This window comes from Myotis yumanensis, unplaced genomic scaffold, assembly GCF_028538775.1.
Source record: "Myotis yumanensis isolate MYYU_CA2020_CCGP unplaced genomic scaffold, mMyoYum1.0.hap1 SCAF_8, whole genome shotgun sequence".
In the NCBI taxonomy this organism is placed as follows: Eukaryota; Metazoa; Chordata; class Mammalia; order Chiroptera; family Vespertilionidae; genus Myotis; species Myotis yumanensis.
Window position 1 is genome coordinate 78,793,125 of NW_027223759.1, and position 18,089 is coordinate 78,811,213.

At 40.6% G+C, this 18,089-nt stretch overlaps 1 protein-coding gene across 1 annotated transcript in view; it reads left to right on the top strand.

Moving 5' to 3' along the window:
• Window positions 1-18,089, top strand: part of NCKAP5 (NCK associated protein 5) — an 873,870-nt gene that overhangs the window by 568,516 nt on the left and 287,265 nt on the right. Inside the window, 1 exon segment of the mRNA XM_070423100.1 lies at window positions 16,174-16,323. Coding sequence (XP_070279201.1) covers window positions 16,174-16,323 — 150 coding nt within the window.

Genomic DNA, 18,089 nt, shown 5'->3' on the forward strand with positions numbered 1-18,089 from the left:
TGAGTAAAGATTTATAGTGACACATGAATGTCAGTCGCTAAGTCGAGATGAGCAAGTCCTAGATGCTCAGAAGGAGAAAAGTGACCTCCAATATCAGCCACCTCATTTTGCAGGTGAGGAAACCAAGGGTTTCCAAGGTTTGCCAAGGCTGCACTGACCATGAGTGGCAGACCTGGAAGGAGAAACCAGTTCAGTGGCTGGTTTTATGTTTCCCCTCTTCCTGTGGCTGCAGAGTTGCTTATCACTAAGATAGCTATTGGAGGGATCTAGACGACTGTTGGTTGGAATAAGTTGGAAGAACTCTGGGAGAGACTATTGTCTTAGGCATCACAGCTTGCCCAGTTCATTATTCTTTAAATGCATGGAGATTTTGCATGAATAAATGGTTACTCAAGTTTTGATGCATATACTGATTATATATATATATACACATATACATATACATATATATATATATGTATATATACACATATACATATATATATATATAAAATCACATTCAAAGGCTGTTAAATTGTGTTGTTTACCCATATCTTCAGAAAAAAATCACTTCTACTGTCATGGTAAACATCCTGCTTCCCTATTTAAAATGGTCTGACCCTCTAGCTACTTCAGCGTGAAATTATAGCTAAATTGCCTACAAACATCAGGTGGTCATAATAATCTGGCAACTCAGTATGTATATCTATCCTATCTAATAATAGACAAACATGGTAATTGACCATACCTTCACTATGCCTCCCATCGGCTAATCAGCAAGATATGCAAATTAAGCACCAACAAAGATGGCGGTTAATTTGCATATGTAGGCGCGAAGTGGCAGAGCAAGACTGAAGGCGGCTCTGGCTGGAGCAGTGAAGACTGAAGGCAGCTCCGGCCGGAGCGAACGCCTGGGTCCCGGGTGCCGGAGGAAAACTGGTGCCAGCAGCCAGGGGAAGGGAAGGCCTGTTGCACGAATCTTTTTGTGCAACAGGCCTCTAGTATATATGTAATCTTCTTCCTATATAATAAAAGGCTAATATGCAAATCGACCGAACAGCGGTACGACTGGTCACTATGACATGCACTGACCACCAGGGGGCAGACACTCAATGCAGGAGCTGCCCCCTGGTGGCCAGTGGGCTCCCCACACAGGGAGCGCTGCTCAGCCAGAAGCCCTGAGCTGGGCTCATGGCTGGCTAGCGCAATGGCAGTTGTGGGAGCCTCTCCAGCCTCTGAGGCAGTGCTAAGGATGTTTGACTGCCAGCTTAGGCTGACACCCCCTGAGGGTTCCTGGACTGTGAGAGGGTGCAGGCTGGGTTGAGGGACCCCCCCCCCCCCGAGTGCATGAATTTTGTGCACTGGGCCTCTAATATATATAGTATATCCTGTATATATAGTATATCTTACCTAATACTAGACAAACATGTAAATTGACCATCCCTCTGCTACGCTCACCAGCCAATCAGGAGAGTATGCAAATTAACCCCAAAAAAGATGGCTGTTAATTTGCATATGTAGGCACGAAGCGGCGGAGCCCAGCAAAGACCGAAGGCTCCGGGCCGGAGCCGTGAAGATGGAGGCCTCTGGACTGGAGCGAAGGCCTGGGTCCTGGGTGACGGAGGAAAACTGGTGCCGGCAGCCAGGGGAAGGGAAGGCTTATTGCATGAATCTCTTCATGCAGCGGGCCTCTAGTCTAATATATTAGTATATCCTGACCTCTCTGATTATCATTAGAACCATGCTTATTTCTGATTTATCTGAATTGCCTTCCCTCTCTTGCCCGATGAACCGTCGGCTGGGTCGCAGGTGTCTGCCTAGCGCTCCTTGCTTCTCTGCTTCCACTGTGGCTATGAGTGGCTTGTCAGAATGTACATCCCACTCAGTGACAAAGAATCACCTCAAGTGATAGCTTCCCGCTGCTTTCAGAGGATAAGGATAAAAATAATAGTTTTAATGTCAAAAAGCACACCAGGACAGTATTGCTGGCGGAATGTCTTCAGTAAAATTCTCAAACAGTCGAGCCCTGCTCTGTGCACTGAATTTTGTCTGACTAGAGAGAGCAGGTATTATGTAAATTGTACCAGGAAAAAAGGTCACATTCTTGCCTTATCTCTAAGTTCCGTTTAGGTGCACATAGGTGAAGCTTTCCTCTGTTCTGACAGGTGCCCCAAGAGAATTAACGAGATAATCCATCTCTGACTTTCCAAAGTATAAGGAATGTACCTCATTAGAGCTCTGCTTTTAGATAACCCCAGAGCTGGGTGGTGGGAGGAATGGAACACCTTGATTAGGAGTGGGTCTGCCAGTCTCCAGAACTCTCCAGGGCATTTTAGGAGAGAAACTTTATGGCTTCAAAGGTCATGCGTCCCTGTGAGAGATGCATGTGGTGTGATGGCGGTTAAAGGAGAAGCATGCAAAATCTCATGTTCAAGGAGTGGAAGTCAGTTTAATGCTGCATTTATCTTTCATGCAAACATCCTAATAATCCATAGCATTATGTTTCTGATACTGAAATACTTGCTTAAAAGTGGTTTTCTGTTGAAAGGGCTTAAGAATACATAGTTCAGCCTTAAGCTTACTTACCGTGTCATTGGAGGGAAAGGAAGATAATATCACCTCTCACTCAGCATCACCATATTCCACAACCCTGGACATTTTCTGAGCACCTTATGCTTGTGCAGGGTGTGGTGAAGAGGATATGACATAGAAGCATGACTCTTGCCCCTGAGGGTCTTACGTTGGAATGGAGGCCTAAGGAACTGCATACAATGTCTGTTTACTGAATTCGGCTTGACTAGTAGGCTTCTTCATATGAACTAATTATTATTATTATTATTATTATTATTATTATTGCATTTGTATTGGGACCCTTAAATAACTATTTCTTAGCAGAGGCAATTTTCTGCCAATTCAATTCAGTTTAACAAACTCAGAATATACATAAATATAAATATTTTGTTGCCAACAATTGTGTGTATTCACACACACATACACACATACACACATACACACACTATTGATAGTAGTCTATAGTAGAGTATCTGACATCTGACTGTATAATAGTACTGACCATATTTTCTGAAAAAATTGCAAACGTTGGTCATCTGACAATGTATATTTATGAAGATGGGGAAATAGAAAATTTTAATAGCTTCAATTTACTTTAAATTAAAATTTGTCCAGGAATCTCAGACATAGGCCCATTGTGGGTGTATAAAAAGACATGAGTCCAGGTAGCTCAGTTTGTTGAAGTGTTGTTCCAATAGGCCAAAATTGTAGGTTCAATCCCTGGTCAGGCACAATTAAGAATCAACCAATGAATGCATGAATAAGTGAAGCAACAAAATGATGCCTGTCTCTCTCTCTCTCTCTGTCTCTCTCTCTCCCCCCCTCCCTCCCTCTCTTCTTCCCTCCCTCCCTCCCTCTCCTCTTCTCTCTCTCTCAAATCAACCAATACGATATTTTTTAAAAGGCAACAGTAAATATACCCACCCACCTACCACTAACTAGTCAATGACTGAATTATTGGTTCGTTTGGGATGGCCACCCTCTGCCTATGAGCCTTCCCTCTGGAGGCTCTATGGCTTCCCTGACCAATGAATTCTTTCAGAAAATGGGACAGGGGAGAAGGGAGAAGGAAAGAGAAAGAGAGAGAGAATTTGAATGCAAATTTTGACATTAATTTATGAGTTATTTTTAACTAGAGGCCCGATGCAGGAAAATTCATGCAAGAGTAGGCCTTCCTTTCCCCGGCTGCCGGCACCAGCTTCCCTCTGGCACCCAAGACCTGGTCTTCCCTCCGGCCACTGGCAGGCACCTGGACCCAGGCAGCTTCGCTTAAGCCCCAGCTTCATCCGGAATGACGTCTGGAATGACATCTGGTCTAATTAGCATAATACCCTTTTATTATTATAGATGACTTTATGTGTTTAAGTGTGACCACTAACCACTGAAATTTTTCATCTACAGGACTTTCTTACTGTTTTTATTTCTCTCATGTTACACGTAGACAGACATCCATGGGCTACAAGGACATCATTCCTATTGCTAATCTTAAATGTCCAGGCACCTAGAGCATGCCTTGGTGGAAAATTACAGCTCACTTTTCTACACCATTCTATTCCACAGTGGAATTTCCCTTTGTATAAAGTGCCTTTAGAATTGAACTTTTGGTAAGGAAATAAATGTTGCTGATAGATGGAACAGGCAATAAAAGCATCATCTGAAAATTTATTAATGTAACTTTACAGAGATGTTCAATATGGACGATAGGCTGCAATGCCGAGGAGTGTTTTGAGTGAAGAATAATAGGGAGTAGATGTGAATTGATATGCGAATGGTCGTGACTTCATATTAGAGACATAAAGAAAACACTTTGTTGTCTTATCCATCATACACATTTAATCTTGGGGATTTTACTGTGTGCTTAGTTCACTTTGTAAGTCAAATCCAGGGATGAAAAAGAAGAGTTTTATATGTTTGCCTGACAGTGGTAATCTTAAACTGTGAACAAATTGGGATGTTCTTTTAAAATCCTGTGATTTATCTGACGCTATTTTCCCCCTTTAAAATTTAGTATGCTAGTGCTGAACAAAAGCTGCTAGTGATCCCTCGGAATGTTTTTATGGCATTTTTCGAAGTGCTATCTAAAGTGACAATATATTCTGTGTACCCTCCCCGGCACCAGAAAACAAATGAGTAAATAAATCACAGAAGCTGACGCCACCGGGGCTCACTGTCAGCCAGACGCCGGCCTCTGCATTTCCATTCAGCTTGTAATATGGTGTGTGTGTGTGTGTGTGTGTGTGTGTGTGTGTGTGTGTGTGTGTTAACTAATTGAATCATCATTAACTATGAGGTAGTAGTGCTGGGAAAACCTATTCTGCTGATAGTCATCTGAGGCCAGACGTGACATCTCTGATAAGATCACCCAACTCCCTGAATGTGGCCTAGGAGCCCTGGGAGAGATGCTGTCAGCAGCACTGTTCACAGCTGAATGAAGATCACAGATCCTTGATAGAACCCCACACTAAGGGCAGCTCGGTAGCTCAGTAGGTGTTTGGGAAAGTTGAAAGAAGTGACTGAGCTTGTGGAAAGAGCGTGACATTGGAAATCAGAACTAAATTCAAATTTTGGCTCTGCCACTTCCCGTTGACAGGTCACTTAACCCATCAGACCCTGTTTTCTCTTTCTTTTTATTAAAATATAGTAGATGTGCAATATCATATTAGTTTCAGGTGCACAACATAGTGAGTTGGCATTTATATACTTTATGATGTGATCACCATGGAAGTCTAGTAGTCATGTGTCACTGTGCAAAGTTATTACGATATTATTGACTATATTCCCGGTGCTGTGCATTACATCCCGTGACTCCTGTGTTCTATAACTGAACAAAGCCATGTCTTGTCTCTAAAGGGAGTCTAGAATATGTGTCCTCTTTGCTGTGGCTGTGAGTGTATAAATGATCTGCATGAGGTGGTTTGGTTTAACTCTGTGGTATTATACAAATATTAAACGGTATTTCTTATTTTTTGTGTTCTGAGAAGAACTTAACATTTCCTGCTGCCACCAGCCCTCTGCCTTATGTGATCATTCATAAATCATAGCTTTGTATATTTTTACCATAAATTACTAGGTGGATTTAACAAATGAGTAAATAGTCAAAATGAAACTTATGTACTAACTTCTGTGACTGACTAGCTTTCCAAAGGTGGATGTCTCTTCGTATTTCTATGATTTCATTTTGCTGTCTTTGAGTCAGAAAACTACATATTCCTGACTTTTTTGTTTATTTGTTTCTTTTTTGTCTTTTACTGAGCAGTGGTAGGAGAAAAGGGCAGTCCCATTAGAAATGAATGAATGAGCTTGACCGGAGCATAGCTGTCAGCAGCAGCTTACATGCAGTGCTTCTACATGTAGGCATTATGTTTGCATCAGTTACAATGATGAAATAGAGAGACCAGTGAATTCTTTTTACTTTTATAAAGGCTTGCAACCAGGAGATACTTGGAATTATTCCTCCCATAAGCAAATGCCTTCAGAGGGATTTATGTTGGCACCATTTCCTGTGAGTGTGGGGATTGTGTTTTACTAAATTCTTGCTTCAGTATGGCTCATCAGGCCTTTTCAGGTGACTTCTATCATAGGGCCCAAGCAAAGTACAGCAAAAAGAGGGGAGGCATTGTTTTAAATAAGAGAAAGATGAGAGAGAGAGAGAGAGAGAGAGAGAGAGAGAGAGAGAGAGAGGGAAAGAGAAAGAGAGAGATTGATTTTATTAGGCATGCCTTCTAGGCAGGTCTAACTTTCCTGCCACTCTGCATTAAATTCTGGAACTTCAGCAGTGTTTTAAATACTTTTTTACAAATGATCAAAATTGTATAAATTTGAGTTAGTCTCTTTCTGTGGGTTTTCTTCATGAATGAAGAAATCGAAGAAGGTGGAGGTCAGGTGGCTTGACTAAAATCACACAGCTGGTTAGTGGCAGAGCTAGAACTGGAATGTAGATTTCTTATTTCTACTTATTCTAACAATTGATGAAAATGGGTTTGTGTTCCCACCTGGACAAGAATAGTTCACAGTGAGATGGAACTTCAGGGACCTCAACAAACAGATGACATGACTCTCCCATTATCCTATCGAATGAAATGCCACGGTCTGTCCAAGGTGACGTGCGGTCTTTCCCTTCTGCGCTGATTTGGGAATCTTCAATTTTTCGTACACTACTGCGCTCAGACCTGATGCCATCCCCCAGGCCACCGTGTTAAGGTCCAGACAACCACACACACCCAGGGGCGCTGAACATGGGGCAGGGGAAAGGGGAGAGGGGCAAGAATGTTTGAAATTCTTTATTACCTTTCTTATTGAAACTGTGAGTCCATCGTGACAGCCAATTGCCACATTCTACTTCATTTAGGACACTGCTGGGCTGATTTCTCCTATTTTTCAGAAAAACATAAAGGAGAAACAAGCATTATTTTTAAATTAGAAAGGCTTTCCAAGCAGGAAAACTGGTTTCCTCCCACTTCGCACACACAGATCCTGTCTCTTGGAACCTCAGCGACTTTTGCAGTAGAAGCCATTCAAAGTAGCTACAAACTGTGAGTGCCATCAGCCTCCCTGGAAGGCACAGCTATACATGGTGGGCACTGGACCTTCAGAACTCAGGTTGCCCAGGGGTCTCTCATCACACCAACATAGACGAGCTTCTGTTGTGCATTATCAACAGCCAGCGTCTGTTACTGAAGTAGTGCTTAGCAAGCTCTGGGTGGTATGCCCTAGCTTGCTTGTAGAGTCCCAGTGTACTATGAATAGCCACCCCCTTCACTCTCCAGTGATTTGAATGATTATTAATTACCTGTTCATTTACTTATTTAGTATAAAAATTAGATCAAAGTGTAACCTAAAAACTTGCCTAAAGTGAAAGTGATTCATGTTCTGTGCTGGAGTGCCTTTGTCCAGAGGCTCTTAAACTTCCACGTGGCTTAGAATTACCCTAATTTCTCTGAAACTACAGAGTCCAGGCTCCACGCTTAGATACTGTGATTTGCTAGGGCCACAGTTGGCCAAGGTATTCCAGTTGTAAGCAAGCAACACAGCTCCCTTCTCCTCACCCCGTGGACTTTGATGCCAGGGGCTGTGGGCCCACTCTCTGAACAGCAGTGACCTAAGGAAACATCAGTTTATTTGTCATTCTGGAGGAACTGCATACTAAAGGCTCAAAATTACAAGATGATTTGCAAACTGTGAAGTCTCATTCTGTAAACTTGTCATCGTTCAGTCAACTCCTGCTTAGTCTATTGCAGTAGCATCTTATTTTTCACACATCTCTGTTAGCCTCCCTTCAACTTGTCCTCCAGACTCTACCAGAGTGCTATTTCAGACTCCAGATCCTACAGTCACCACACACACAGACACACACACACACACACACACACACACACACACACACACTTGAAAACTGTCAATGGCTGCCCATTGCTCATAGGGCCAAGGCAAAATTTCTCGATCTGTGGGCTAGCCCCATCAGCCCACCCAGCCTCATCTCCCTCCCCAGCTACACAGAGCTCAGATGTTTTAAATTGCTCTCCCTTCCTTCCACATCACAGGCATTTCCTAGTTAACTTTCATGGTGTTAACTGTGGACATTTGCTTCCTGACCTCTCTTCTGTTTCCCTCTAGTATCAATCCTGCAGCCCCTGCAAACTCCTTTTTATATTTGACTATTTATATTTGTCTATTTTCTGTCTCCTTCTGTAAGACCTTAAGCTTTGTGAGAACAGGGTCCACCTGAGTTTTCATTCACATCTGTACACTTGGCATCTTCCATCTGGAGCTGCTCAGTAAATATTTGTTGGATGGATTAATTGATTAATTATAAATTAAGGTGGCTTCATGAAACCTTCCATGAATCCCCATATGTGCTGGGCTGGGAAAGTAGCCAGACGATGAACAAGACCCTTTTGGGGAAGGGCATTTTTTAAATTTTTTTATTTTTCTTTTTTGATTAAGGTATTGCATATGTGTCCTTATACCCTCATTGCCCGCCACCCCCCACCCTGTTGTCTGTGTCCATTGGTTAGGCTTATATGCATGCATACAAGTCCTTTGGTTGATCTCTCCCCCTTATCTCCACCCTCCCCTACCTTCCCTCTGAGGTTTGACAGTCTGATCAATGCTTCTCTATCTATGGATCTGCTTTTATTCATCAGTTTATGCTGTTCATTATATTCCATAAATGAGTGAGATCATGTGATATTTATTTTTCTCTGACTGGCTTATTTCACTAAACATATTGTTCTCCAGTTCCATCCATGCTGTTGCAAATGGTAAGAATTCCTTTCTTTTTTACCGCAGGGTAGTATTCCATTGTGTAGATGTACCACAGTTTTTTAATCTACTTATCTTCTGATGGGCACTCAGGCTGTTCCCAAATCTTAACAATTGTGAATTGTGCTGCTATGAACAGAGGGGTGCATATGTTCCTTCTGATTGGTGTTTCTGACTTTTTAGGATATATTCCTAGAAGTGGGATTACTGGGTCAAATGGGAGTTCCATTTTTAATTTTTTGAGGAAACTCTATACTGTTTCCCACAGAGGCTGCACCAGTCTGCATTTCCACCAGCAGTGCACAAGGGTTCCCTTTTCTCCACATCCTCGCCAGCACTTGTCGTTTGTTGATTTGTTGATGATAGCCATTCTGACAGGTGTGAGAAGGTACCTCATTGTCATTTTGATTTGCATCTCTTAGATGATTAGTGACTTTGAACATGTTTTCATATGTCTCTTGGCCTTCTGTACGTCCTCTTCTGAAAAGTGTCTATTTAGGTCCTTTTCCCATTTTGTGATTGGATTGTTTATCTTCCTTTTGTTAAGTTGTATGAGTTCCCTATAAATTGTGGAGATTAAACTCTTGTCAGATGTCACATTTGCAAATATGTTCTCCCATGCACTGGGCTTTCTTGTTGTTTTGTTGATGGTTTATTTTGCTATGCAGAAGCTTTTTATTTTGATGTAGTCCCATTTGTTTATTTTCTCCTTCATTTCCATTGTCCTAGGACAGTGGTCGGCAAACTGCGGCTCGGCAAACCATGGCTCATGAGCCACATGTGGTTCTTTGGCCCCTTGAGTGTGGCTCTTCCACAAAATACCAGCTCTTCCACAAAATACCAACTTCTGCGCATGGGCCATGAAATTTCAATCGCACTGTACATGTGCACCTGCACGTGGTATTTTGTGGAAGAGCCACACTCAAGGGGCCAAAGAGCCGCATGTGGCTCGCGAGCCGCGGTTTGCTGACCATTGTCCTAGGAGATATGTCAGTAAAAATATTGCTATGAGCTATATCTGATATTTGCTGCCTATGGATTCTTTTAAGATTTTTATAGTTTCCCATCTTATGTCAAGTCTTTTATCCATTTTGCGTTTATTTTTGTGTATGGTGTAAGTTGGTGGTCAAGTTTTATTTTTTTACAAGTATCTGTCCAATTTTCCTAACACCATTTACTGAAGAGACTATCTTGATTCCACTGTATGCTCTTGCTTCCTTTGTCAAATATTAATGGAGTGTAGTGGTTTGGGTTGATTTCTGGGTTTTCTGTTTTGTTCCATTGTTCTATATGTCTGTTCTTGCACCAGTACCATGCTGTTTTGAGAACCATGGCTTTGTACTATAGCTTGATATCTGGTATTGTGATCCCTCCAACTGTGTTCCTTTTTTTCTCAGGATTGCTGCAAATATTCGGGGTATTTTTTATTCCATATGAGTTTTTGGAGAGTTTGTTCTATGTCTGTAAAATATGCCATTGGTATTTTAATGGGGATTGTATTGAATTCATAGATTGCTTTGGGTAGTATGGATATTTTAATGATGTTGATTCTACCAATCCATGAACAGGGTATATTCTTCCACTTCTTTATATCTTTCTCTATCTCTTTTTTCAACATCCTATAGATTTCTAAGTCTAGATATTTTACCTTCTTAGTTAAGTTTATTCCTAGGTATCTTAATTTTTTTGTTGCAATGGTAAATGGGATTGTTTTTTTAGTTCCTATTTCTGTTAGTTCATTATTGGAGTATAAAACCCATCAGTTTCTGTGTGTTAATTTTCTATCCTGTTACATTTCCAAATTCATTTATTAAATTAAATAGTTTTTTTTGATGGAGTCTTTAGGGTTTTCTATGTACAATATCATGTCATCAGCAAATAATGACAGTTTTATTTCTTATTTTCCAATTTTGATGCCTTTTATTTCTTCTTCTTGTCTGATCACTATGGCTAGTACTTCCAGTACTATGTCGAACAGAAGTCGTGAAAGTGGGCATCCCTGTCTTGTTCCTGTTCTTAGGGGAAATGATTTTATTTTTTGCCCATTGAGTATGATGTTGGCTGTAGGTTTGTCATATAAGGCTTTTATTATGTTGAGGTATGATCACTCTATTCCCACTTGGCTGAGAGTTTTTATCAAGAAAGCGTGTTGAATTTCTCAAATGCTTTTTCTGCATCAATTGATATGATTATATGATTTTTGTCTCTCAATTTGTTTATGTGATGTATAATGTTTATTGATTTGTGGATATTGTACCAGCCTTGCATCCCCAGAATAAATTCTACTTATGATCTTTCTAATGTAATGCTGGATTTGATTTGCTAGAATTTTTTTGAGGATTTTAGCATCTATGTTCGTCAGAGATATTGGCCTGTAATTCTCTTTTTTAGAAGTGTCTTTATGTGGTTTTAGAATTAGGATAACACTGGATTCTTAGAGCTTGGAAGTGTTCCTTCCTCTTGAATTTTTTGGAATAGTCTGAGAAGGGTTTGTTTTAGTTCTTCTTTGAAAGTTTGGTAAAACTCCCCTGTGAAACTGTCCAGACCAGGGCTTTTGTTTGCTGGAAGTATTTTGATTACTACTTCAATTTCCTTCATAGTTATTGGCCTATTCATATTTTTTTATTCTTCCTGATTGAATTTTGGAAGATTGTATTTTTCTAGAAATATGTCCATTTTGTCTAGGTTGTTCAGTCTGTTGGAGTAGTGTTCTTCATAGTATTTTTTAAAAATAATTCTTTATATTTCTGTGGGGTTGGATGTTACTTAACCACTTTCACTTCTGATTTTGTTTATTTGGGTCCTCTTTCTTTATTTCTTGGTGAGCCTGGCTAGAAGTTCATCAATCTTGTTTATCCTTTCAAAGAACCAGCTCTTGGTTTCATTGATCTTTTATATTGTTTTTCTTTTTTTTTGTGCTTGTTTTTGGTTTTTGTTTTGTTTTGTTTTTTGGTCTCTATGTCATTTATTTCTGCTCTGATCTTTATTATTTCCTTCCTTCTACTTACTCTGGGCTTTTCTTGTTGCTCTCTTTCTCATTCTTTAAGTTGTAGGGTTAGATAATTTATTACCATTTTTTCTTGTTTTTTGAGGTAGGCCTGTAGAGCTATGAACTTCCCTCTCAGTACTGCTTTCACTGTGTCCCATAGATCCTGGAATATTGTGTTTTCATTGTCATTTGTTTCCAGGATGTTTTTTATTTCTTCTTTGATCTCTTTGGTAACCCAGTCATTATTTAATGACATGATATTTAGCCTCCAAGTGCTTGATTTTTTTTATGGTAATTGATTTCTAATTTTAGGCCATTGTGAACTGAGAACATGGTTGATGTGATTTCTATCTTCTTGAACTTGAAGAGACTTTGCCTGTGTCCCAATATGTGGTTTACCTTTAAAAATGTCCCTGTGCACTGGAGAAGAATGTACATTCCATTGCTTTTAGGTGAAATGTTCTGAAGATGTCAACTAATTCCATATGATCTAGTGAGTCATTTAGGATCGCAGTTTCTTTGTTAATTCTTTGTCTAGATGATTTATCCAGTGATGTCAATGGGGTATTAAAATCCCCTACTATGATTGCATTGCTGTTGATCTCAACCTTGATATCTTCCAGAAGTTTATGTATTTTGGTGCTCCTTTATTGGGGACATATATGTTTACCAGAGTTATATCCTCTTGTTGAATTGCTCCCTTTTGTATTATGAAGTGGCCCTCCTTATCTCTTGTTATGGCCTTCACTTTGAGGTCTATTTTGTCAGACATAAATATTGCTACCCTAGCTTTTTTATTCATTTCTGTTTGTCTGAAAAGAATTTTTTTCATCCCTTCACTTTCAGTCTGTGTGAGTCCCTTGTTCTGAGGTAGGTCTCTTGTAGACAGCATATATATGGGTCATGTTTTCTTATCCATTCAGCCACTCTATGTCTTTTAATCGGATCATTTAATCCATTTACATTTAAAGTTATTATTGATAAGTACTTGTTTGTAGCCATATTTGTTCTTTATGCCTGTATTCCTTCTTCCCTTTCTATTTTTTTCTTTTTATAGTAGTACCTTTAGCATTTCTTGCATTGCCGACTTGGTGGTAATAAACACCCTTAGCCTTTTTTTTGTCTATGAAGCTCCTGATTTCCCCTTCAATTTTGAATGATAAGCTTGCTGATAGAATATTATTGGATTCAGTCCCTTGCTTTGCATCACTTTGTATACTTCATTCCATTCCCTTCTGGCCTGATGTTTCTGTTGAGAAAACATTTGATAGTCTGGGAAATCCCTTATAGGTAACTTTCTGTCTCTCTCTTGCAGCCCTTAAGATTCTCTCATTGTCATTAACATTTGCCATTGTAATTATGATGTGTCTTGGTGTGGGTCTTTTGGGGTTCATCTTGTTTGTGACCCCCATGTTTGTGTAACCTTTTTGTTCCTCAAGTGAGGGAAGTTTTCTGTCATTATTTCTAAAAATTGGGTTTCTAATTATTGCTCCTCTTCTTGTCCTTCTGACACCCCTATTATACAGATGTTGCTTTGTTTCATGTTATCCCAAAGCTCCTTTAAACTGTCCTCCTGCTTTCTAATTTTTTTCTCCAATTGCTATTCTGATTTGGTGTTTTCTTCTATCCTGTCTTCTAACTTGTTGATTTGATCCTCTGCTTCTTCTAGTCTACTGTTGAAACCTTCCATTGTGTTTTCTATTGCTGCTATATCACTTTTGATTTTTACATATGTTGGTGAATTTCTGATCTAGATGGTTTAACATCTTTTGACCATTACTCTGAATTCTTTCTCTGACATATTGCTTCCCTACATTTCATTAGTTCCTTTTTTTTGGGGGGGGGGGGGCAATTCCTCCTTTCCTTTGGGGATTGTTTCTTTGTTTCCTCATTTTTGCTGTCTCTTTCTGGTCCTGGGCACCCTGCTTGGGGTCTGAGAAATTGAAGCCCCTAGCAGTCCAATGGTCCTGGATTCGCTAGTCCAGAGGCTGGGTCTGTCTTGAGTTTCACACCTTTGTTGTCTGTGCTCTGAGTTTTATCCCCTTCTCCCATGGCGCTGGTCCCTCAGTTGTCTGCTTCAGATACTCTGGATCGGCGGGGGCACATGCACAGTTCTTCTGGTGTAACTCACTGTGAGGGCCCAAAGCCCTCTGGCATGCAATTCATTGTGTGGCCACACTTGCAGCGTGGTCCTGTGACCTGTGACTGGGTCCACTGGGTTGCACTGGCAGATCTGTCCTGGGCCAGGGTGGAGCGTGTACCACCTGATACCTCTGTCTGGGCAGGTGTGGAGGGTGCGCCTGGACTGGGGGTGGGGAAGGGCAGGGATACCCCTGGCTTGTACTCACAGCACGGGGACTTGAAGTGCAGAATCCTAGGACACCGGTTCTGGAGTCTGGCGAGAAGGCATAGCTCAGGAGGGCCCTCTGGTATGCACTCACTGTAGACATCTGGGAACCACGGGGTGGTGCCGCACTGTTCACTGCCGGGACATGGAGGCGGATTTACATGAGTTATGGCTGGCAAGCAGCTCCCTGCACCAGTCTGGGTGTGGTGTCCGAGGTCAGTCTGGAGATTGGTGTGGCTGTGTTCCTGGCCTCCTTTGCTCCCCTATACATGATGGCATGGGCTCTGCACTAAAGCCACCCTGGCCTGGGAGTGCCCGCTGCGGTAGCAGGGGCTCCCTATCTAGGAGAGCCCTATCTGCCAGTCACCGGGAATCCTGTGATATCTAACTCTCCCTCACTCGCCACACACACACCACACATGTCCACACATGCCCCTCTCACTTCTTTACTCTGTCATACTCTCTCCCTCCCTGCAATTCTTTCGGCCACCATGTTCCCAAGTCTCAGTTTTCTCTTTGACCAAAAGTCCCACCCTTTGCCTGGCTAGCTAGTCAAGCTACATCACTCTGCCAAAGCCTGAGTCATGCTCCAGGTCCATGAAATCTCAGCTCACAGCCCTCATCGATCACCCCTCCTTCAAACAATGTAAAATGGCTCTTGTGTTTTCTGTAATCTCAGTACTCATACTTAATCTATTTTATCTTGAATTATTTCCAGTTGTTTCATTTAATAATATTTAGGCACTGTGTCTAGACACCTTAGATTTTTTTTTTGTGTGTGTGTGTGTGTGTGTGTGTGCATTCAGTAGATTCTCATTATTTGTAGATTCCGTATTTGTGAATTCATCTACCCCCTAAATTTATTTTCACTCCCCAAAATCAACATTTTCCTGACAAAATTTTTATATACTTCATCATTTATCTTTTAAAAAATAAGTTAAATATTTTTGAAACCTCCAAAGCACCTTCATGACAGTTTGAAAACCTGTTCTTGTTTTCCTCTTATGCTAGTATTCTTTTTTAAGTAGATTGTATAAGTGCCTAGAGGTTAAGGAACATTATCTCTTTTGCTTCTGTATTTGCAAATGATCTAGTTTAGTGTTGAATATAAAGGGGTTGCTGATCATTCATAATTCCTTTAGCCCATGGTTGTCAGCCAGCTGTATTTAGACAAGGATTTCTGCAGCATTGTGGTGAAAATCAGTGTAATGAAGTTTGGTAGCATCAGGGTCCGGATGTACCTACAAAATGGATGACATTTTTTTTCATATCATATTCTCTTGACATTTCTTTCTTCCCTTGAAAACAAGAGCCAGTGGTGAGGCTCAAATTAACATTTCTCAGCTTCCAAAAAAGCTGCCAGGGACAAGGTTGAGTGAGGTGCTTCCAGCAGTGAGGTAAGATAAGATAACCATATTTTCTGTCTGCCTCAAGGCTGTACTACGTATCCTGAAGTGCTAGGAAAGGGAAAGGGACGAAGGGGTCCTTAAGAGCTGTGTCATTACTGAGCCAAAGGAACTCATTGGTTTCCACATAGAATTCTGAATTCTAAGAATTCACTATCATATCGATTTTTCTCAAATATTTCCCTTAGGTTAATTAAATGGCTTTATGTCCAATGAATTTAATGATTCTTTTTTGAGGATCTCAGCTGTTCAGAAATCAAGGGATGAAGATTGATTTATTTATGCCCAGTTTAAAGCACAGCTGAGTTCCGTGGTGCAGATAGAAATGGATTAACCGCAGGGCTCCAAGGCTTTGTTGGCTGGGCCACTTCTCCGGCTGGGCAGAGGATGTGCATATTCAGAGGTGGTGATCCAATAGCTTGGACCTTCCAGGACTCATTAAAAAACGTTTACTTGATTACTAATGTAAGCACCACTCAGAATTTCTTTAGAAGAAGAAATCTTTACCTCAGCCCCAGAAAGAATGCAAAAGCAATAAGGAGATTCCATAATGGCCATCCGTAGACTCCTGCTTATTTGTCAGCGGGATTATTGCCAACAAGAATTCTCTGTTGCTTCAGGAAACGCTGTCAGAAGATGAAGGAAAACACAAAGAAACTTTGGAAGATCTTCACATGGCAGTCGATGAAGACTCGAGGAGCGAAAGCAGCAGTGCGGACGAGGGCAAAGAAAAGACCAAACTGCTGTTGGAAAGACTGAAAGCTCTAGAGGTAAGAAATGAGACCATTTTTACACATCTAAAGAAAAATAGTGTTCTGCTTCTTTTATTGGCACTGGTTTTGAATGAGTATAAACATTCCCTTCTCAATTCTCAGTTCCCTAGACTAATAGGATCCAGTCTCGCCCATTGCGATTTCTCTGTCAGTGATTAGCTGTCATGGTCTGCAGTGCTGACTCGTGGCTTAGTGATGAGATTGCATTGCCTTACAAAGAGTGCACCGGACAATGATTCACTTTAAATTCTGTTCAGCGCTTACACTGGATCAGGTCCCCTAAAATTGAAGGAAGAGGTTTTTCAATATTTCACTTCATTTACCCAATATCTAATATAATGAATGAATGAGTGAATTGATAAATATCTAATACTATGTAAGGATGATTGTAAAAAAAATATTTTTTAAGCAGAACCATTATTTCCCCCCCAAAACATGCAGAAGTTCACTGTGTAAAACATGAAAGTAGAGGTGAAGCTTAGCTAAAGGTTGCTTGAGGGAGGTTTTTGAAAGATGACAATCCTCCAATATATGTTTGAAAATGCAGGGCTGTTACTTAATGGCATTTGACTTCACTTCAAGTGTTAATTCCTGAATGTGCATGGCTGTCCTCAAAGAACATTCCAGTTATCAGTTCTTGGTAGGGATTATACAGCTGCTGAAAGGTTCAGTAAAGATGCCTTTTTCTATAAGTGGGCTCATCTTCTTTTAATGAGTTTTCTGTTAGCACGTAGAACTGAGATATACTTACTTTTAAGCAATGACTATGGGTAGCCCATCTCTTCTTAAACTAGGTATAAGGGGCCTTCAGAATCTCTAAAATTTAGTTCTCCCATTGAGTCTGCAGAATTCTGAAAACTTCAGGAGGGTGAAGAAATAAGATTGGAGACGTCTTGTTTTCTATGGTTGGTTTCAGAAATCTTGTCTTGAATCCACCATGTGGTCTACAGTGGGCATACTACTCTTTTCACTCTAATTTCCTCAGCAATAGTAAACCAAAATTGTTAAAATTATGGACTTTCGAAGGATATTCCAAGGGTTTGGTTTGAATCCCAGTTGTAGTACTTTCTAGTTTTGAAACCTTGGGCAAATGAATTAGGCTCCCTGTGCCTCTGTTTCTTCAACCGCAAAAATGGGGCTAATAGAAACTTACCTTACAAGGAAATAATGAGGATGCAATGACTTAATATTTATACAGCTGTGCCTGGCACATGGGCTCTTTTGTCCACCCACTTCAAGCTCCCTGCCATTCTTTAACTCATTTTTTCCTATTTATCTGATACAATGATCAATTAAAGAACTATGAATGAAAAACTTCAGCCACTGCACACAGGAGTGCCTGAAGGTAGGTAGGTCAAGCAAATGGTGTCACACAGGGCAGAAGAGAGGGCAGTTCAGGGAACTTCAGCAGCTCCCCTTGGGCAAACGGCCAGGAATCACTCCTTTCTTCCAAAAGGTTCTCATACTTTTTTTTATTTTTAAGATAGTTGCTGTGAACAGTGGGAAAACCTTCTCAAGGGACACTGAGGTTCTATCTGAGAGTTTTTGGAAACTGAGAGCTTTGTCTTCAGGATGACTTCACTGGATTGAACAATGGGGATGATTGGATATTACAAGTTCTTACTTCCCTAGAACCACCTACTTAAATACATAGTTTTGCTTATGATTACAGTAAAAAAAAAAAAACACTTCTAGTCTACCTATTTGTCACTGAAAAAACTTTGTGAACAACATTTTGTTTAATCAAATCAAGAGCTATTTAA